At 35.8% G+C, this 22541-nt stretch overlaps 1 protein-coding gene across 4 annotated transcripts; it reads right to left on the reverse strand.

Annotated features, from left to right (window-relative positions):
* Window positions 456-14417, reverse strand: LOC109829090. 4 transcript variants are annotated; one of them, XM_020396179.1, is made up of 10 exons: window positions 14403-14417; window positions 13818-14281; window positions 13724-13738; window positions 13414-13641; window positions 13320-13334; window positions 13075-13236; window positions 12836-13000; window positions 12615-12752; window positions 9377-9568; window positions 456-800 (listed from the first exon to the last, which is right to left on the reverse strand). In XM_020396179.1, exons 2-9 carry the CDS (start codon window positions 14238-14240, stop codon window positions 9380-9382), a joined length of 1335 nt encoding a protein of 444 aa, XP_020251768.1. In that variant the 5' UTR covers window positions 14241-14281; window positions 14403-14417; the 3' UTR covers window positions 456-800; window positions 9377-9379. The 4 variants fall into 4 exon arrangements, with proteins under 4 accessions (XP_020251768.1, XP_020251770.1, XP_020251771.1 ...); XM_020396181.1 differs by lacking the exon at window positions 14403-14417 and having other exon boundaries at window positions 9377-9532; window positions 13818-14357; XM_020396180.1 differs by lacking the exons at window positions 456-800; window positions 14403-14417 and adding an exon at window positions 6126-6251 and having other exon boundaries at window positions 13818-14357.

A 22541-nucleotide genomic window follows, 5' to 3' on the forward strand; every position in this document is an offset into this window, starting at 1 on the left:
TGTAAAAGAAAGAATGTTGTAAAAACGCTTTTGTCCGGTCGACTGATCATTTCAACCGGTTGACTGAAAACCGATACATCACACTAAAAACTGAAAACACTATTCGCTCAACTGAAAACACTGTTCGGTCGACTGAAAATACTTTTTTTGGTCAACTGAAAATACTTTTTTCGGTCAACTGAAAATATTGTTCGGTCGACTTAAAACATTGTTCGCAGAAACCTGAAAACTGAAAACTTGATTTTCTAAATTCAATTTAAAATAGTAAAACAACTCCAAAAATATTAAAAATTGAGGAAATGTTTATATATATGAAAATAAACATGTTTGAAAAGAAATTTCTAAAATAGCATTTCCCATTTGTGAAAACTCGTTATTTTGCAAATACGGTCAAAAATACGAATTCGTTTAATATGATTTCATAGATTAACAGAATCATCAAGAACACGAAGTCGTTAAAACACATGATTCTAATGAAATCATTTTAAACAACTTATCCACAAAGATATTCTAAAATCCTTTAACAAAGTGAAACAAACAATGAAAATGATAAAAAGAATAACGTGTCCGCGAAATATTTGAGCTTTAAGTATAAACACACACACACCTAAACTACAAACACTATACCAAGCTTAGAAATCTCCGTGAAGCTCGATCTTGGTAGCAGGGATGAAGCACAATATAGAATCTTTGTCTTGAATGCGCAAATGACTTCATTCTAATTTCCTCCAACCTCCAAGATATCGTCGTTAAGGCTCTATTCAAACCAACCTCCGACATAGGATGTTTGTGTAGGATACCTAACAAGCAAATGCAAATACTCAATAAACAATGTATAGAATTATTTGTTAATCATCAAAACCAGATTAAACAATAGGCTCATAAATATGAAACCTAACATCTGGGGTTTAGATAAATTATAGCTCGTATATTTGAGAAAGAGCAGATCATAACAGTGGAAACATATAATTTGATTGATGGATCCAAGACTATATATGAAGAGCATAGTAGATACTGCTTAATTATAGTTGTTCTATAAAAATGAAATGAAATCCCCTTTGTATATGTCAGGGTTAATATTTTTTTTTGGAAAATTGCCTAATTTGACTTTTCTTGCAACAATAATACCAATAATAATATTATAATAGTAAAGGATGATTTTTTTTTTATTACCATAAGCAACAATTTTGTGTCTAGTGTTATGAGGGGTAAAACCCAACAATTGGTTTCTTCTAGGTATTTCGGTTGCTAGAGTTTATAATTTCTGCCGCACCATCCAACAAATGCAGCAAAATCTTTGTTATTTAGTATATAAATTTCATTGATTTAAAATTTTACTAATTTCCTAGCAATTAGCAAATGGTAAATTACAATACAATAAGTTGGGAGGAGCAATGTTCATAAATTTTATTATCAAATTTTTATGAAAATTTCTATGGAAATATATACTTTCTTCGGACTTTCTATAATCCGACTGGATACAGAACCAATTCTCGGCCTATGAGTTCACTGTTAGATGGTAATAGTCTTAATATTTAAAACTAGATCATTACGATGTTAGTAAAATTTTCTTCATATTTGTCGGAGCTTAGGACTTTTATTTAGGACAGGATTTATATTATGTGGGTTTTTCTTAAATATTTGTCCACAAATCTTCCATATTATGAAATTAGTCCCTCAATTCTTGACATTTTCTTCGAATTAATCTTATAAGTGCTTCGAAATTAGTTCCCCAATATTTCAGCTACCTGCTAAAGAGGATTGATTTCAAAACATTAGAATATTTGAAACATTAGAATATTTGAGAGATCAATTTCAAAATATGAAGATTCTAGGGACTAATTCCAAACAACTTATGGATTTAAGGTACTAATTTTGAAATAGCAAGATGGGGGACTGATTTCAAAATATGAAAGGTTTGGAGGACTAATGCCAAAAAATCAAATTTCTAAAATATACTAGTTGTAGCTGGTTTTTTTATATTTTTTTTTTTGAAAACCATAAGCTACAAATTCTAATCTTTTTGGAGACATGATAGATTGACAATATGTTACAGGTTTTAAAATTTCACATCAATTTCCTAATTTCAAAATTAATGAACCAAAATGCAAAACTGTATAAAAATAAAAAGTTATTTCACAATTCTATTAATAAAGTGAGAAGTACGTGAAAATGCAAAATATAAATCATTCAGATTGTTGCAACTCTGTATAAAGGAAAAGAAAACGTGGAACTAAAATTACTTAGAAAATGATAATCAAATAGGTGATGAGAATCCCAACATTTTTAACCGAAAGGCAAACCATAAAACCTAAGAAATGACTCAATGAACTAACTGGAACGTTTCTATTTGGCTTAAAATCTTAGAAAGTACAGTCTAAGAAAGGAAAAAGGGATTCGTGTTAAAGGATGAGCAAAAATCATAGTAAATAACTTGTTAGCTATGCAACTTAGTTTTTTTTTTTTTTCTACAGACTGATAACCCAGCCAATTAGTTGATCTCATCCACAAGGCCAAAACTCTTTTCCTTTATATAATACCTTGCTCCCCAATTTATGGATATTGCTTGGACAATTACTTTATAGTTCAATGAGTCTTTCCATATTAGTCCTTTACATCCTTCGTATTATGAATAATTCCCTCAAATGGTTGACATTAATAATAAGCAAGTTGTTTTGAAATTACTCCATCCAATCAAGAGCAGTTGAAACAATAAAATTAATTTGAAATTACTTAAACAGTAAGGGATCTAAATCAAATTAATTTGAAATTACTTAAACAGTAAGGGACCTAAATCAAATTAATTTGAAATTACTTAAACAGTAGGGGACCTAATAGCAATTTTGGTGAGTTGAGGTGGGTAATTTCGATATATGAATGATTTAAGGGATTTTTACGGGACAACCTACATGTTAAATATAGTGGTCGTGGGGGCTTTGGTGTTTTGTTGTCGCGGCGGTGCGGCGGCAATTAGGACCGCAACCCCCCTTGGCTCTGCCACTAGGAGCTGGGAGAGGAGGAAAGTGGAGAGGGAGTGTGAGAGGAGAGTGATAGAGGAGGATGGAGGAGATGGTGGACAGAGAGTTGTATTTATTTTGAGAATATTTGAATTTAGAGGGTAAATCTATAAGTGAAGGAGATTTGACATGTATATATGCAAAAAACCATTAGTTCTGCCGTTCATCAAAATTCCAACTATCGGAGAGTATACATTTTGGTTAATAGTATCAATTTTAGATCTGGTTATCATTGGAGTCAATTATTTAGGCTATTGGTAAAAAAGACATCACTTTATAAGTCAATACACCAATTTACTCTTATATTAAATATTATATGCCTACTTACCCATTAGGATTTGAGATACGCATGGCCGAGCACTTTCAAGATGTATTGTATCACGCAAGCATCCCGTGCAATGAAAAATCTAGTTTTTATACCTCGAAAAATCAAGTTTTGTATCACGTTCAAAACCTCAGCAGGTTTTCTACCAATCATGCAAACGTCGAGGGGGGGTTTTCTGTAGATTACCATCATTTGGCTATAAATTAATTAACTTAATCTTGGCTGTATCTCGGATTTAAAGGGTCAATTTGCCCATACAATAGATTTGGGGCGTATATACGCAAACACTCAAATAAATTTATTGTGTATATATCACAAATTTGGGCGGATGGAGTTTTAGTGGGGTAAAAATAGTACAGGGTTACCTACAGGACGCCCAAATTAAAGGGTATTTAGTCAAATTGAGATGGTTCAAACAAGCTTTCAGTAAACCGTAATGAGTCCCGTCCCCCTATCTACACATTCCCAATTCAATATGGCGTTTTAAGAGCAACTAAAATTTAATTTCGCATAGAAATTCAACTTTTTGTCTAACATCTTCTCGCTCATGTACATGTCAGACAAGATGATAAAAGAAAGGGGAAATACAAGAGACTACGCATGGTTTAGTTCCAGATGTCAAATATTACATGAAGCAGAAATAACAGAAATAAAGTCGTTAACCAAATCTTTTGTGGGTCGGCCACATGAATCACATTATTCATTGTTGTTCTACTCAGGGTCAACTACATGGATCGTACATTTCCATTAGCATATGTTTGGATTTAATATATTAGAGTGTGGAGTGTAGAAGGCGTGTTGGTTAGGTGTGTTTTTTGGATGTGAGGGCATTTTTTGGAAATTTGAAAGTGTAAGGACATTTTTGGTATTTTGGAATGCGTGATAGATTTTTAAAGTGTGAGGACACTTTTAGAATTTTGGAAAGCGGGAGGTTCTTTTTCTAAAATAATGTGTGTGCAGTCTGGGGGTTTTAAATTATGAGGAGGTTCTTGAATTTTTTGTTTTAATTGTGACTTACACATAAGAGGTTGAACAATGGGGGACTTCTCCTAAATACAAGTATGGATTCAAGGTTCCTCCAATTAAAGGCATGTTCGGTTGTATGTATTTTGAAGGAAACATAAGTTGCCAAACTGTAAGGTCCATATTTTACTTTCATATATTTTCTCTGTTTGGCGGCATATCTGAAAAGCACGTAAATGCTCATCCGTTATTCATAACTTCTCAAAACAAAATCCCCTCAAAAGATGAAGATTTTGTTGTGAAGCAGAAACATTATCAGAAAATCCAATGGAAAATAGACAACTGAGGGAAAATAGAATTAAGAGATAACTGACGGAAATTTTGAAGGGAAAATAGGCGTGGATGTCCACCTTCCATATTGTGTCATAAATCCTCAACTTTCACAAAAATGCCCAAAGAGGTCCTAAGTTGACTATTATCAATTTCTTTCCTAAGTTGACCTTTATCAAATTCTTCCATTATCATATACTTCTACATTACATGTAAACAGTAGACACGTGCTAATTGAAGGAAATTAAAAAAAAATCAGAACAGTGTATTTAAAAAATATATTAAAGATGAACTTCCAAATTTGTAAAATAATACCCATAAACTTTTGGAAATTATTAATAACAATTTTAACACTTGCGATCAACAATCTAAACTATATTTATCTCTATCAAGCCACAGATATCACAAGGGCCATACAAACAATATAAAAGTACATAAATGGCAAAATTGTTCAAAACATGTTGCTGTAGGTCGGCAATATATATCCCAAAATCATAAAAACTCATAATCAGATTATAACTAATATAAACAATGTAACAATTAAAATATTCCAGTTGAAGAAATCCAAACCAAACTGACATCGCGATCTTAAAGATCAACATGAATATTTCACCAAGCCTTTTTTAAAAAAAAATTAAGTAAAAGGGAACAGAGCATATCAATTTCTTTTAACATGGTACTTTTTAGTTAAGAGAAGAGTGGATACATAGCTCTATATGTTTTATATTTTAATGACACATGAACCAATTGAAATTTAAAATTTCAAACAAAACGAGATTTTGATGAAAGTATCGTGATCTAATGACTGAGATGGAGGTATGAGTTATCTTCTCATAAAAAAGAAAGCATTATTTGTTTCATGGTCATTTTTATGCCAAATTAGGCTGAATAATCTTTCAGGTGCAGAAAATTTACAAACAACTTGGCGTAACAAATCAAAGTTTTCACTAATCATGATACATTAATACTTATACCAATTTACTTTACATAATTACTGACATGTATGACTATCTTAGGCTTGTTGGCATTTATTTCCCTCATTATACATGTTGTACATCCAATCTGAATGCCATTCGTTCTTAGGATTTAATATTACATTGTAAACTTTCCTCTATCCATTGTCAACTATAGAAACAGTATTTTATTGAAGAAGAATTCAAAATAGAAAATAATATGACAATAATATTGGAAAGAAATAAATGTGACCTAATTTTTAGTCACAATAATACATGATACTAGCAAAGATAAGTATAATAATACAAATAAACTAACATGATTCATACATGCATGTAAAGATAGATCATATCATATCATATCATATCATACTCTCTTTAAAAGCACGAGTTAGGGAAAATCTTTTGGTAGACAAAAATACACTTGGAATTCAAATATTATTTCATTAAGTAAGAGTAAGTTGATAAATTAATGAATTCTTATTGGATATACATAGTATGAAGATAAGGATACAGTTTAAATTGAAATATAAATCTAAATAAAGTTATTAAATGCCAAATTTATAAATGTCTACAAAATGAAGAGCGTATATGTAAAACCCAAATAAATTAATGAGACAAATAATGTCTACCTCAAATGTCGAACCCAGGAATAACATAGACCTACAAATATACATAATATGGATGAGATATTTACAAAATCCACCAAACAAATTAAAGAGACAAAAGTCATTCTCAAAATTATAAAAAAAAATTTAAGAAAAACAAAAATCATACTCTCTTTAAAAGCACGAGTTCGGGAAGTCAAAATTACCCTGTACTATTTTAAATATTTAATTTAAATTACAATCTATCCTAATCATACTTATATCCTATCATAATACCCCATGAACTATCTATGGCTCAACAATTTAAATAAGATTAATAAAATATATGAAACAGCTCTGTAGTATCAGTTTATTACATGGAGCATAATAAAAAAAAGCCAAAAGTTTCAAAAATTAGACAAAATACTATCAAAAGTTTAAAATTACACAAAAAAACTAAAAAATTAGAACTTGGCAAAGAAAAGAGTAATTTGTGTGATATTCTTTCATTAAGATATATAAATATAACTTATAATTTAAGGTTACTATCACTTTTTAGAATCTAAAAATAATCAAGTTGATACTGGTAAAAAATAGTAATAATAACAAATTAAAAACATCCAGTTAAAGAATAAAAATTTAAAAAAAATATGATAGATTAAAAATTAATGTTAATGTATAAATTAAAGTAACTGCATATATATAATTTTACCAATATGTTAGAACAGCAAAAATACATAAGTATCATTAATTGATAGAAGACTAAATCGCAAAAAAATGATAAAAGACTATAATATGATAGCTTAACATTAATTGATTATAATTTATAAATATTGATCTCTAATGGTAATAATATTTATAGGGTAAAAAATTATAAATATTTATGTATGGAGAACTATTAGAAAATTTAGAGATATCCTTCAAAAGAATCAAGCAGATTTCATTTCAAATGGAATTCGGAACATCCGTGAATCATTTCAATTAACACTAACATAAGTTATATTTATCAAAGAAACACTAACTGAATACCCCCTGAAGAATATATTGAACAACTTTGTTCCAATCAAAGAAACATTCTTCATGGAAGATAAAAGAAAAATTACTATGTCATTACTTTGTGTAAGCAAAAAATATAAAATCGCCTTTTTCTTTTTCTTATATAGTGTTACGACCCTACGTGTGACTTTATATAGGGGTATGACTACTAACGAATGATCAATTCTTAAAGCCATGATCAAAGATAATGATGTAATAGCATTATTAGAATTTAAGATCTTTAAATATGAAGGTAGTATATTTCATTACTAAAATTCTTATTAAAGGCCACTAAATATAAAATCCACCTTATATCTGTCGCATATTTATAGAGGAGATATGCATGTCATCGTAAATTGCGTCAATAATATATCAATCTAAAAGATACAATTTACTGAAGAAATAAGAGAATAGTAAGTAAACCAAGCAAACATTCATATAACACCGTAAAGAAAAAAACATTACATTTAAAGCTAATATGCAGCGCTCTTTTAGAGTAAACTGTCAAGACAAAAGTATCTACATTAAGACTCTTTATAAATACAGCAGAAATTCAAATTACTAATATATACAACTATTATAACATTCGAAAGAGGTATGATCTTAGAAAACCTACTCTAAAATTTATACAATTAAACATAAGAATAATTTATCAATATACAGATACACTATCGCACCTTTAAGGTAACGATAACTACCATTTATAATAGAGTTGAGCAGTAGTTCTATGTTTGCAAATGTTGCAACAAGAAAATGGATAAAGATGTTAATAATAAGTGTCCAAATAATAAATATTATAGAATCGACGATGATGTAATACCAATGTTAAGTGATATCCCTTCTTCATGAAATAAATATATAAAAATTAAATATTAATATTATAATCTAAAGCAAATTGACAATGAAAATGTACTGTATTTAGTTCAGATCCTCATAGAAAATGACATAGACAGAGCAAATGTAATATTATGACACAACAGAAACTCTTATTGGATGCACAACAGAAGAATTCATTGCACAGAAAAAAGGTAGCTCCTAATCTTATTTAAGTAATAAATTAAAAGCACAAATTTTTTTATATATATATGAAATTGACATTTATTCTTATTGAAATAGGAAAAAATTAAAGTCTGTATTGTCAAAAGTTTGTGTTAAACATAAGAAATATATTCAACTTCTTTGTAAATTTAGACAAGAAGATAAAAGATGAATGAGCCCAAGGAAAGATAATATGCTCCAGTCTCATATCACAATCGATATAGACGATGAAGACACTATTCTATAATTGCTCAGGAAAAAGATAAAGATGAAGAACGATTGATCTCGACTCAATATAAAATAAAATAGAAGCAACAAAAGGTAATCTTTTTGTGAATTGTTATAGAATAATTTTATTTTTTTTAATAAAATTAGGAATCTTTAGAAGTGATTTTCATAAACTATTTTTAGTGCTTTCATATGCATATATGGATGCTTTTATCATATAAAAGTATACTAGGGTTAGCATTAATATTCACTTTATGATTTTTTTTCATTAACTATTTTCTGTCATATTAGCCCATTTTAAATGAATCATCTTGGCTCGTTGGCTTTATAATTCATCTTTCTTTTCTAATGTTATTTTTCAAGTGTTTTTACTTTTATAACACTATACTTCCTCAGGTTAAGCTCAGTTTCATGCCGATCCAAAAAAATAAAAATTTAAATTGACTTTAGGTTATATTTATCACTTGACAATTCAACTATCAACATAAAAATTTAAACTGGGTGTAGCCTATTCAAACAAACATTAAATAAATAATTAATCAAAGTGTAATCGAGGAACAAATTTTAGTAGGAAAATAAACCAAAAATACTTGATCAAAATAAGCAAAAAATATCAAAGAGTAACCGATGAACAAATTTTAGTAAGAAAATAAACCCAAAATACATAATCATAGTGTTTAACCACATGCATTGCACGTGTATAAAATTTAGTATATAAAATATGTGAGCACCGATTTCTTACTGAACTTTTAGGAAGACAAGTTTTTAGCCGTTGGGCTATAAGTCCTTTGAATAAAAACTAATTGCTTGAAGTTAAGTGGTTGCAGCAGTGTAGTGGGAAAAAAATACTGTACATGAGAAAAAAGGCATTTGTTATTGAACTAAGTTTACTGAATTTACCTTTCACTTTTCTCCCAGTTTCAACCTAACCTCTTCGATGACCTTTCCTCCACGAATGATCCTCACCCGAGTTTGGTAAGTTTTGACATCACCATCATCACCATCTTTCGCTTGAAAAGTAATGTAAGAGCGTATAGGACCCCCACACTCGCAACTCTGCCGGGTGATACCCACTAATTGGAGATTAGTATCCTATAGGAATCAACAATTAGAGAAGATAAGAATGAACATGCTTCCAGACAAGAATTAAACCAATAACAATGACAATAGAAGTAATAGGAATACTGATTAAAAAAAACCTACAAGTAGCCATATCAGTACAACCAGCACTAGTGCAAGTGAAAATGATAGTAACGGGTTCCTGGGATTGAAAGAACAATACAATAATAGCACTGTTTTTGAAACCATTGAATGCTACTGTACCCTAGATTAGGATCACAGGTTTTGTTTTATTTTATTTCACGTTATGTTTTAAGATAGATGCTTCAACAAAAATAGGAGGCACAAGAAAACAGGAAAAGGAAGAGAGGAAGAGAAAGAGGAAGAAGATAATGACAGAAATGAATGAGAAATGATAATTAAGATGAATGTTTATGGCAAACCAGGAGGCATGTGAGAGGGAGAATTATGAAGGAGTTAATATGCAAGCATGATTGTCACCAAAAGTAATAACAAATTAAAAATAAACGTCACTTAAAAAGTATCAGGACCGATCCAAGGTGACTTCAACCATAGAGAAAAACTGATGACGAAAGGTTTCTTTTTTAAGACCTGAAACTCTAGGCCTATTTATTTTTATCTAACATAAGATTCAAATACAGAGTCTTGACTGATTTTAGCTCAATCCACTTTCTTCACATACAAGTCGCATACATGTCTATGACGTGGTACCACCCTCTTAGGTGCCTCCAGGGCATAACTCAGAGTTCCGAGTATAGAATGAAATTGGGCAGTCTGAGTATTGCCTATGCCTAGGCGTGTGCCTAAGCGGGCGCTTTTAGCTATTTAAAATAGTGAACAATTATGATGGACCTGGCAGTAAAATAGTTTAAGTTAATGGATAGGCTAAAAGCCTAAACCCTCTGCATATTATGTGAAACCTATGTTACCCGGGTACTTCATTATTGAAGCCGTACCCGTACCGGACACGTATCCGACACTTTCCCGTACCCAAACTCCATGGACACTTCTTAAATATATGCATGCATTTATTACAACATGTACTCAATTAGACGATATATGTATTAATTTAAAACACTTGTCAAAGACTTCCTAGACGTAGAGCTTACACTTCACATCCGTCTTTTGAAACTAATGGGATATGGATCGGGTTCGTTTCAGTCCATACCCAAGTTCAAAACTATATAGTTAATGGGTCGTTTAGACGTCTAGGAAAAAAATGAGTAGTTTACAATTCACGATAATCAATATGATAAAATAAACTCAAAAATGTGATCGAAAATTTAATTCTAATGACACATGAAGCGGAAAATTTTTATCTCATGTACATTATTAATTCAATATATATATATGTAGTCGTGTCCCCGTACCCAACATTTTACAGTTTTGCCGTGTCCCCTACCCGTACCCGCACCCGTACCAGTACCCGTACCCGTTTCCATGCAACTTAGTGTGAAACACTTACATCTGCTTAAATAAAAAGCACGAGCAGGTATGCGAAAGTTACTCCTGCCTTCGGTTTCCAATAATTGCTTTAATTTCTAATTTCTCAATTGTTTACAAGCCTTTGCAATGACTAATATTATGACCATCTTAATTTTCAACTAAGGTAAAATGGACCTACAAAATGCTACAAGTTTGTAAGGGTGCTTCTGATCAATAGCATCTATATGAGCATTAACTTTGGCTCCCCTAATTGGTAGTGCATATGAATTTCTCAACAATATTTGACAATCTTTTATTAAAACAAAGCACATACTACTGGGTTTTTACCACACATTATTCTGCAGTTCACTATTCTGCATAGCTATCTTGTTCTTCGAGTGAGTAAAGTTACAGAAAGCAGCACTTGAAATGGACGACGAAGTAATGACGTACCATTTAATTCTGGCAGTTAAACTGCGAACTTAAGAAATATTTCTGAAACTTGTGGAAAGAAGTTAAAGTTGACAACCTTACATGTAAAAGCATATTAAGTCTATAGACTGTCTATGGATATCTTCTCCTCTTGTATACAATAACACGATATGATACATTAATTTATGTTTCATCAAGGTTCATCAAATATCTATCATTCATCAGAGAATATTGATACAAATATATCCACTGAAGTTGCCACACATTAAAATTACTTCTTCATCATTCGTAGTTATAAGCAGCAGCACAGCAAAGTTTTTCCATCTAGGTAGGGCACAAAATCTATTATGGTTTAAAGCAATTCTCTGACAGACATTATTAAGTAACCATTGTGATCATATTACAGTCTTCTGACTATAATAAATTTAATGTTTGCACAATCTAATAAAATATATAATTAAATACAATATAAAATTGATTCTCGTCCTAACAAGTTATTGGAAAGCAAGTTATGAAAAACAAAGTCTTCGGAGTTGAAAATAACAAACGTTATAGAAATATTATAAAAAACCAAACTACACTGATAATGTGTAAGCATCTTTTAGTAAGATACTAAACTAAGATGCATTAGTCGCTGGATACTAATCTATTGTAAAGAGCACTTTTTCAAAATTGGGGTAGGCCAACCGTCTGCCTCTGGTTATAAGGTTATAATTTAACTTTTGGAAATATAAATTTAAATATTTAAATGGGACATTGTTCCCCAAAACCAAGCAATTATAAATTTAAATATTTAAAGGGGTCATTGTTAACCAAACCCAAGCAAACAAAATGCTAGCTCTAGTCATGTTCCTAAACATTATCCACATTGCACAAAACAATTTGAGTTAACTAAATTCTTCGTAGGATCATTAATTTTCAAAGCAAACAACTAAATATCTCCAATTACCTAGCAAAATCAAAATGATGTCCTAAAAGATTCGTATCTCTGTTAGAGTAAGCTATAACCTTCAACACTGAACAACATTCAGAGTCTTAGTTGCTAGGGACCTTAACAATAATGCTAAAGATATGTCAGCACAATCAAAATCATGCATATTGCAGAAAGCAACGTGTCAAATAGATAGCATAAAATCTCCAACAATCAAACAATAATGTCAACGATCTGTGAGTAGAATCCGCACTGGATCGCAATACTTACATTCTTTGCATCATATTCTCGCATGGCATGCTCGACAATTTCAGTGTAGAACTCAACCCCCCAGAGTTGCAGTGGCATCTGAGTAGGCTGGATGCCTCCTTGCTGGCTGATTCCCGGCAAGTAATCCACTTCATATCCCTGCATAAGTAGTAAAATATGTTAAAGCCCTCACTTCTACCCATCAGATGCACGAAATTATCAAATAGATTGAAATCTCTTACACCAGTCTGTTTGATCTGCTGCAGGTATTTCTCGGCATCTTCATTGGAATATCTAATGTCCTCTTCATCAGTGGATTCCTTGCCACCAAAACAGACTTTCAAGCCGACCTTCTCCTCAACGAAGGGTGATATCCTATGATGGGGTAATACCTTATGCTCATCTCCCTGCATATATTCAGTTTAAAAAAATTGTAGTCCTTAGTTTTATCCATCAGAAGCACAAAATTAAATGTTTTTACATTATCAGACTCTTTAATCTCCTGCAGGTCAGTCTCTTTAATCTCCTGCAGGTATGCATCAGAGGATTCCTCGCCCTCGCCACTATAATAGACTTTGAAGCCGGCCTTCTCCTTAACAAAGGGCGGTATCCCATGATGGGGTAATACCTCCCACTCATCTCCCTGCATATATTCAGTGTAAAAAAAAGTTAAAAGTCCTTACTTTTATCCATCCGGAGCACAAAAGTCCTATGATGGGATAATACCTTCTGCTCATCTACCTGCATGAATTCAGTTAAAAAAATATAGGTTAAAGTCCTTACTTTTATCCATCAGAAGCACAAAATTAAATGTTTTTACATGATCAGTCTCTTTAGACTCTTGCCGGTAAGCATTGTCACTGAAGTAGCCCAAGCCCATGTCCTCGTCGGAGGATTCCTTGTCATCGGCATCGTCACTGAAGCAGCCCAAGCCCATGTCATCGTCGGAGGATTCCCTGTCATCGCCGGCATAATAGACTCTGATGCCAGCCATCTCCTTAAGGAAGGGCGGTATCCTCTGATGGGGTAATACCTTCCGCTCATCTCCCTGCATATATTCAGTATAAAAAAAAGTTAAAAGTCCTTACTTTTATCCATCCGAAGCACAAAATCCTATGATGGGATAATACCTTCTGCTCATCTCCCTGCATAAATTCAGTAAAAAAAATATAGGTTAAAGTCCTTACTTTTATCCATCAGAAGCACAAAATTAAATGTTTTTACATGATCAGTCTCTTTAGACTCTCGCCGGTAAGCATTGTCACTGAAGTAGCCCAAGCCCATGTCCTCGTCGGAGGATTCCTTGTCATCGGCATCGTCACTGAAGCAGCCCAAGCCCATGTCATCGTCGGAGGATTCCCTGTCATCGCCGGCATAATAGACTTTGACGCCGACCATCTCCTTAATGAAGGGCGGTGTCATATGATGGGGTAGTACCTTCTGCCCATCTCCTGCCGACAACAGCGCAGATTCCTCCGATCCATATGATCCCTTGGACATTGCAGATCCCCTTGATTCGAACGATTCCGTGGTGATCACTGAATTCTTTGATTCTGATGATCCGTTGACGCGATCTTCTTCGGATTCGTCGTCGACTTTCCATTTCTTTTCCGGTGGAGAACGGATATGCGAATCAAGAATCTCCATTGATCTCGAGTACTCAGGCGATTCAAACCCTAACCCTAACGAAAAAGGAAAGCGGCAAAAGGAGGAAGAACGAAATTAAAGAATGAACCCCTATGGTGTGTTTGGGAGTTTACTAATGGCATGGATTCGGGGGGTGAAGGGAAGTTAAAGGGAAACTGAGGGCTTGTTTGGATTGAGGAGAATTAGGGTGAAGGGAAGTTAGGGGAACCATTCACCTTCATTCATCTTGTTTGGGAATACTTAGGAGGTGAAGTTAATTCACCTCCATTCACCTTGGTTCACCCCCTAATAGTATAAAAATTGTTACCCCCTAAATTGGGGTGTAACCAAGGGGAAGGGAATTCCCTTCCCTTCCATTCCTTTTCCTTCCCTTCCTTTCACTCAGTTTCCATTAACTTCCCTTCACCCCCTACGAATCCAAACAGGCCCAAGGGAAAGGAATGGAAGGGAAGTGAATTCTCTTCCCCTTGGTTACACCCCAATTTGAGGGGTAACAATTTTTATACTATTAGGGGGTGAACCAAAGTGAATGGAGGTGAATTAACTTCACCTCTTAATGGCCTGTTTGGATTTGTAGGGGGTGAAGGGAAGTTAAGGGAAACTGAGAGAAGGGAAGGGAAGGGAAGGGAAGGGAGTTCCCTTCCCCTTGGTTACACCCCAATTTGGGGGTAACAAATTTTATACTATTAGGGGGTGAACCAAGGGGAACTAGGGTGAATTAACTTCACCTCCTAAGTGTTCCCAGACAAGGTGAATGGAGGTGAATGGTTCCCCTAACTTCCCTTCACCCTCATTCCCCTCAATCCAAACAAGCCCTAAGGGAAGGGAAGGAAAGCTAAACAACGGGAAGGGAAGGGAAGAGAATTGTAATATGTTGTTTGGGAGTTGAGTAAGGTGAATGAAGGTGAAAGGAAGTAAATATATGTAAATTTACATAAATGACTTTATACTAATAACACATCAGCCTTTTTATTTGTTTTGATGAGAATAAGAATGTCTTTACACCCATTTACCCTCATTTACCCTCCTCTACCGCTCAAATCGGGGGGGGGGGAGAAAACCAAGCAATTTTACCCTTCTTTCCCCTTCCTTCCTCCTCTCTACCCTCCTTAAAAAAACTCCCAAACAAGGTGAAAGCTTCATTCTCTTCCCCTCCCCCTCTCTACCCTCCATCCAAACATGGCACTAATCCTATGCCGCGAATCGATGCCTCTTCTTTTGAGAACAAATTTTTAAAGCCGAACATTTAATCCAAAAATCGATTTATTTGGCATTTATTTTTAAAAACCGAGTTTTTGAGAAAAAACTTTACAAACTTCCCGTGAAATTTAGCAGCTATTTTGTTAAGCTGCTAAACTTCACGGGATTTGAAGTCCATGAAGTTTCAAAGTTCAAAAAAAAATCTCGTAAAGTTTCGTTTTATTCGCTAAAAAATCAACACGAATCTACTCGTAACTCATCCTTCCTCGACTTATTAAACCCCCAACAACAACATCAACAACCATCAGAACAACACCACCGCCTCGATTCCATCGACAGAACCCTAACAACCCGCCAGCTCCCTTCTCAAGGTCTCTCTGATTCAACTCTGGTCAGCCACCTCCACTCTCGTATCCCTCCTCGACCAAAACCCCTCAACCCTCCTCCTCCCCCTTCTCTAAACTCCCCCCTCAGGATCCTCGAGATCGGGTCCGGCACCGGCCTCGCAGCCACCGCCGTCCTCGGGGCTCACGTCCCTCACCGACCTCCCGTACGTGCTCCCCAAACCTCCGCTTCAATGCCGAGGCCAACGCCGACATCGTCGCCGCCCTTGGTGGGTCCGTCGATGTCCGCCAGGTCATCTGGGAGATGAAGGGGATTAGATTGGTCTCAACGGAGTTTGATGTGGTGATGGCCTTGGATTTTGTGTACTATGGGCATTTGATTGACCCTCTGCTGAAGACACTGGGTTGGTGAAGGGTGAAGTGGTTTTCGTGATGGCGCATTTGAGCAGATAGAAGAAGACGAAATTCAATATGAATAAGGGTCTGTTCGGTTATTTCCTAAAAATCAACAAATGGAAATGGAAAAGGTGAAAATCTCAAAAAATACTATTTCTTCCATTTCCATCCCTAAAACTCACCCACAACATCCAATAAAATATTATTTCCATCCAACAACTCATCCACATCATCTAATAAAATGTTATTTTCATCTAACCACTCATCCATCACATCTAATAAAATATTATTTTCATCTAACAACTCATCCATCACATCTAATAAAATATTATTTTCATCCAAATATCACTCAACTCATCTCTTCTCATCATTTCAAATCACTCATATCATCCAATAAAATATTATAACAATTCACCTCATCTCATTAACATTTCATTTCTTTGTTTTCATCCCAAAAAGTTGTGAAAACACTTTTCTTAAGTGTGGGTCACACCACCCAATAATACAATGACAACTCATCTCATCTCATTTCATTTCTTATTTTTAAGAATGAACCAAACAAAAGAAAACAACAAACTACATGAAATAGGTTTCTTATAATTCATTTCCTTATTTTTTTCGCCAACCAAACAACATCAAAACTAGTTTTCTTAAAAAATCACTCACATCATCCAATAATAATGTGACAACTAACATCATTTCATCTCCATTTTTTGATTTCCTTCTTTTTTTAGCCAACCAAACACTCCCAAACCAATTCTTCATTTTAATAGTTTTCCATTTCTTTGATTTCCCTTTTTTTCAGTCAAACAAACAGGCCCTAAAAGGAAACTTCACGGCACTTGAAGTCACGTGAATTGGAAATTACTAAGGCATAGCTCCTTCGGATATACATCAGCGCTACAATCTATGTTGATAGATCCCATCACCGCCCTATCTACAGCCCTGTGGCCTGACACAACACGTGGGCCATGACCAGTCACTTCCCAGAAATTGCGGAGGCCCACCTCCCATAGCTAGAATGGCTTTTCCTCAAATCACCAGCCAACACTTGGCAAACAGAGGATGCTTTAGCAGCCCGCTTGCAACCATCACATCTGTCACTTCTCGGAAATTGCGGAAGCTCTTCTCCCACCGTCGAAAAGACTTGCCCTCCAGTCGCCAGCCAACACTTGTCAAACAGAGGAGGGCCAAGCTCTTAGCCCCCCACCTTGTCACCACCTTCTGCATGACCCAATGGACCAACCTGTCCTCGTAACCTCTTTATATGCAGGTATATCCGTAACTATAGAGAGGGGGGAGAAAAATAATTTTCTTGAACTAATCTAACTAAAAAGATGAGAATTCTCTACCAAAAGAGAAACCCTCTAGCATCTATACGCAGAAGAGCACATTAGAACTCCCAAGTTCAAAAGCTCTATACAAGAGCCCCCATTAGCTCTTGGATCCTCCCTTAAACTCCACTTAAGACCATTGACTAAATTGACCGTCGGAGATACCACGGGGAAAACGGTCTTCACCCTCTCATGAGTTGTTCTTCTTGTCTGTGTAGCATGGAAGAAGACCCCCGCTCAAAGAACCAGGCTTAGAGTCATGTGAAGAGATAACCCCCTCTCACACCATGTCCCTCTGCTTCACCATGGTGATAGCACGAGCGGAGCCGGTCCTATCCTGGACCCGATTGACTGCTTGATCCATCGACTATTTTTTGCTTTATCCATTATGAAACAACAACCCCGAAGGCACATGAATAAAACAACAACCCCGAAGGCAGCAAAAAACTGGCGATGTGCTACACCCCGAAGGCAGCAAAAAACTGGCGATGTGCTACACCCCGAAGGCACATGAATAAAACAACAACCCCGAAGGCAGCGAAGCTGCATGTGCCTTTGTCAATGGTACAAGAATAAAACAACAACCCCGAAGGCAGCAAAAAACTGGCGACCACAGTGGGAGCCAACAGCTTCGCTGCCGGAGCTATCGTGTCGCAACCTCGGATCTGCATCCCGGTTGAAGAAGTGGTCGAGTACGAGTTCAACCAACTGAAGTTCGAGGAATATCTGTCGTCCTCCTCCTCCAGATCATCCGCCTCTCGCAAGTGAAGGAAGATCAACGCCCCCATTGTTGCGGTAGCTGAACCTTACAACGTCCTTCCGGTCTCCAATGAGTCCGGATCTGCAGATCTGAACTCCTCCTCAATCAAGGAGTTGAGTCTACTCACAAGTTCCAGTTCAAGGCTTCAATAACGGTCAGACGATAAACGCAGCACCGGAAAAATTTTTAGCTATTCGATAAAATACAGAATATGCTGAAATATGGAGAAGTCAAGAATTGAAATCATCTGTAGGTCCCTTAACACTGACTGGAAGTGGGGATCCATCATATCCAAAGCGTTTCAGACTCCTCTATAAAAGAATGAGGCTGAAACACTTTGGAGGGGGTATCTGTAGGCGTCTAAAATTGTCTACGAGAGCCCGCATGAAACTCGAAGCAATGAATGGGCGAGTCAAGAAGATTCGTCAAACCAACTCGTGCACGTCGGTCAAACGCGTGCACGTCAATCAACTCGTGCGCGCCAGTCAACGCGCGCACGTCGATCAGCCCGTGCGCGTCGGTCAACGCGCGTACGTCGAATCAACTCGTACGCGCCGGTCAAACGCGTGCACGTCAACCAACTCGTGTGCGCCGGTCAACGCGCGCACGTCAACCAACTCGTGCGCGCCGGTCAACGCGCGCACGTCAAATCACCTCGTGCGCGCCAGTCAACGCACGCACGTCAATCAGCCCGCGCGCATCGATCAGCACGCGTATGTTAACCAACGCGCGTTCGACGATCGGTCTCGCGACGAAGCATACAAGTCAACAAATCGAACGAATACGCAACAAGAACAAGTCCCGGAAGAAAGAAACCAAAAAAAGGGAGAAAGTCGGCGAACCCGCGCTAAGCGCAGGACGGAATGATCCGACCCGCGCAAGCGCGGGACGGATCAATCCGACCCGCGCAAGCGCGGGTCGGATCAATCCGACCCGCGCAAGCGCGGGTCGGATCAATCCGACCCGCGCAAGCGCGGGTCGGATCAATCCGACCCGCGCAAGCGCGGGTCGGATGTTCGGTTTTTTGACGGTTTTCTCGGGATTTTTCAGTTCCAGAGGTTCCTAACTGACTTGATATCATCCCCAAATGTGGTTAGGCTGTTGTTAACTGAAGATATAGCCAAATCACTTGTTCTCATCCAAATAACCGCATTCGGGGTCTATAAATATGAGTCAAAGGCCTCCATTTTTCAGGGGCGATTGATTATCAAGACGAGGAGGTGCTGCCGGATTGTGGAGTCAAAGGAGCACGAATTTCTGCGGGGGTTGACAGATCTTGGCGGGTTCTTCGGCATAAAGAAGGAGAGTTCGAGAGATCCGACGCCCGTTCCCGTCCGTCCCTTGAGATTAGGCTTGGTCTTAATCTCGAGAAGAGCCCTGATTTCGCTTGGTCGATTTCAGCGCTTCAAATCAAATACTTCCTCGGCGAAGGCGAAGCTCTGCCGAATTTTCAACAATTGGATCTAGTCGACGGTCGTCCACGGATAAACCCTGGCATAGGCAAAGATCCCACGCAAGCAGAAGACCGATAAACGATCTCTGCGTTTGTTTTGACGAGAGTTGTAACTTTTTGTTTTCATTGTGTAAAAGTCTTATAAAAAGACAATCTTTTTGTTTTCATTGTAACGACCGAAGTTGTAATGAATACCACAATGAATACATCAATTTTCGACGCAAACATCGACGAGCACTGACCGCCCAGCGTCTGCCACGGGGCGCGTCCAACTCCCACAAATGGGGTCCCTCTCCTCTTCATATCGAGAAGACGCACCAATATGAGCATCAACACATTATACAATATTATAATAAATATTTATAATACTATAATAATATTATTTTACTTATATTAATTATATTAATAATATGTTTATACAAATGTCGTAACGGGTCAAACTAGTATCAATAAAAACACTCAACCTAATGTTTTGAGAATATTTTAAGGGGAAAACACAATACCATGATGTTTTTTTACAAAAAACACAAAAAGAAAAACATCATAGTATCCAAACAAAACTCGCACATTGGATAATGAGATTGTCCTAGTTAAAATGCAAATTCACTCCAACGGGTGTAACATATTAATACATATTGTGAAGTCAGGGCCGGATTCAGGATTTCAGTTCTGGGGGCCGCGTATAAAAGATAGACGAAAAATTTTCTCAATGCTATTTTATTCACAAGAGATACATCACAAACCAAACAAAACGAGTAGAATAGCTGGCATTAATATCTAAAAAATATTTTAAAAGATGAAGACAAAAATTATATAGAAAATATTCAAATAAGTATCATCTAATTTTTTATAACTAAAACTTTTCTAACTAAAAGAAATTTGGCGTTCCTTAAAATTTTCAAAGTCTTCAATGATTGCAGCAATGCTCAGACTTTTAGCAATTTCTCTTTCAATAAACACCATTAATGCGTCTGAGAGGAAAGCATCATCCATTTTGCTTCGAAGCCTAGTCTTCACGATATTAATTGCTGAGAATGATCGTTCTGCAGTAGCAGTAGAAACTAGAAGAGTAAGCAAAGTTGGATGAGATCGTTATTGAGAAAATCGTTCTCGAGGAAAAGAGCAAAGTTAGAGGCGTGACGTATGAGCTTTGAGATAAAGAATGAATATATTTTAATTTTTAAGGGAGGAGGTTTTATAGAAACCACCCTATCTTTTTTTTCTAAAATTTTTGGGGGGCCCATAGCTCCCTGGATTGTAGATAGATCCGCCCCTGTGTGGAGTACTTGTGCACTTACATGTTTACAGTGTGATGACTATCTACGTTCGGAAAGCACTTAAAAATACTTTAAAAAAGGGATACTAGACTAGCCATGTAGCTACATAACCCTATAATTTGTACTGTCAGAGACAGAGAGGGACTAAATAGCACTTAGATACATCATAGTTTTATTGGCTTAACATTTATATATCTTAAGCTATCTAAAAATAACATAATGATACTCTCTTTCATGTAAATATGAAAAATTTCTCAAAATATTTCTTTATAATACTTAAAGACTAATTGTAGAGTTTTTTTAAGCATTAATATCTACTAGCTTGTCATAACTATATATAGGGAGAGCAATGACAACATGAAGCGCGCTTATCGTATATTTACGTCGTGATTGTTGTGATACAATCACTGATTCTACTGATATCTTAACGTTTTTTTCCAGAGGTAACTAATATGTTAAACTGTTCAAAATGTTATTTACTGATTGCTATGATAATATTTTACACCGCTCATATTGATTCAAAAGCAATATTGTTACACGATGCTTTGTTCTCTACTCAACATATGATATTCTTTAAAAATACGCTCAACATATGATTTTTAATAAAGTGCTCTATGTAGTTTTTTCCCCATGTGGATGCCGGGTGAGTTTGTACGTCTTGAACTGAAAAAAAGAAATCGATTACTAAAAAAAGAAGACTTATATACAAAGAAAAAAGGGGGAAAAAATGAAAGAGCCACTATCGGGAGATATATTTAATCTCTTATTTTTAAAACTCTGCACAGAAGAACTACATATTTGTAAGATCCTTGTCGCATAAAGTTTATGTTCCAAACATGATAATTTAGATGACTTTTTCTTTAAAAGGTTGACCCCTACCAAAGCTAAATCATACATATTAGTATCAGAAAATAATTTTTAAAGATTATTAGAAACATTCCCTTTTGTCATGTAGGGTTATTCGTCAAATATAGTATTTACAGGGTCTTTTTTATAAAAGTCGAAAAGAAATATTATAATGCATTATTTTACAAAACTCCAAACTGCCCCTCTTTCTTTTCCCGCTCTCCCTCTTCCTCGTTAAGGGGCTGTTTGGTTGTATGTTTTTACCATGTAAAAGGATGGAAAGTGCAAAAAAGTAGGTCCCAATGTCAGCTTTCATCACTTTCAATTGTTTGTTTGTAGTTATGAAAATATTGTAAAGTGATTTCATATGATGATGTGGCATGTAAAGTGATTTCATAAAAAAAACATGATTTTAGGGCGTGTTTGGTTCGCTGTTTTGAACCGAAGAAACACTTTTCTCCTCCTGACACCCGCTCCACATCGACAAAACCCTTTCTAGGGTTTTCGTTTCTCGTCTTTGGTTCGCTTCTCCCCCTCGTCCCTCCAGCCGCGGAAATCCCCTCCACATCGGCATTTTTTCTTCGCCCCATTTCCTTCAAAAACGAGAGGAAATCGCCCCGATCTGTACGATTGTCAGATCTCGGGTAAATGGGCGGAATCACAGGTGAGGGCTAGGGTTACCTCCTCTTTC

Source organism: Asparagus officinalis, chromosome 1 (assembly GCF_001876935.1).
Source record: "Asparagus officinalis chromosome 1, Aspof.V1, whole genome shotgun sequence".
Taxonomy (NCBI): domain Eukaryota; kingdom Viridiplantae; phylum Streptophyta; class Magnoliopsida; order Asparagales; family Asparagaceae; genus Asparagus; species Asparagus officinalis.

Bases quoted from the DNA above. Each gene is read 5' to 3' on its own strand.
- LOC109829090 (XM_020396179.1), bottom strand. From the start codon at position 14,240: ATGGAGATTCTTGATTCGCATATCCGTTCTCCACCGGAAAAGAAATGG. The intron at 12,753-12,835 runs GTAAGAGATTTC...CTACTTATGCAG, and splicing joins AGCAGATCAAACAGACTGGT to GGATATGAAGTGGATTACTT. The intron at 9,569-12,614 runs GTAAGTATTGCG...TGATTCCTATAG, and splicing joins GAGAATATGATGCAAAGAAT to GATACTAATCTCCAATTAGT.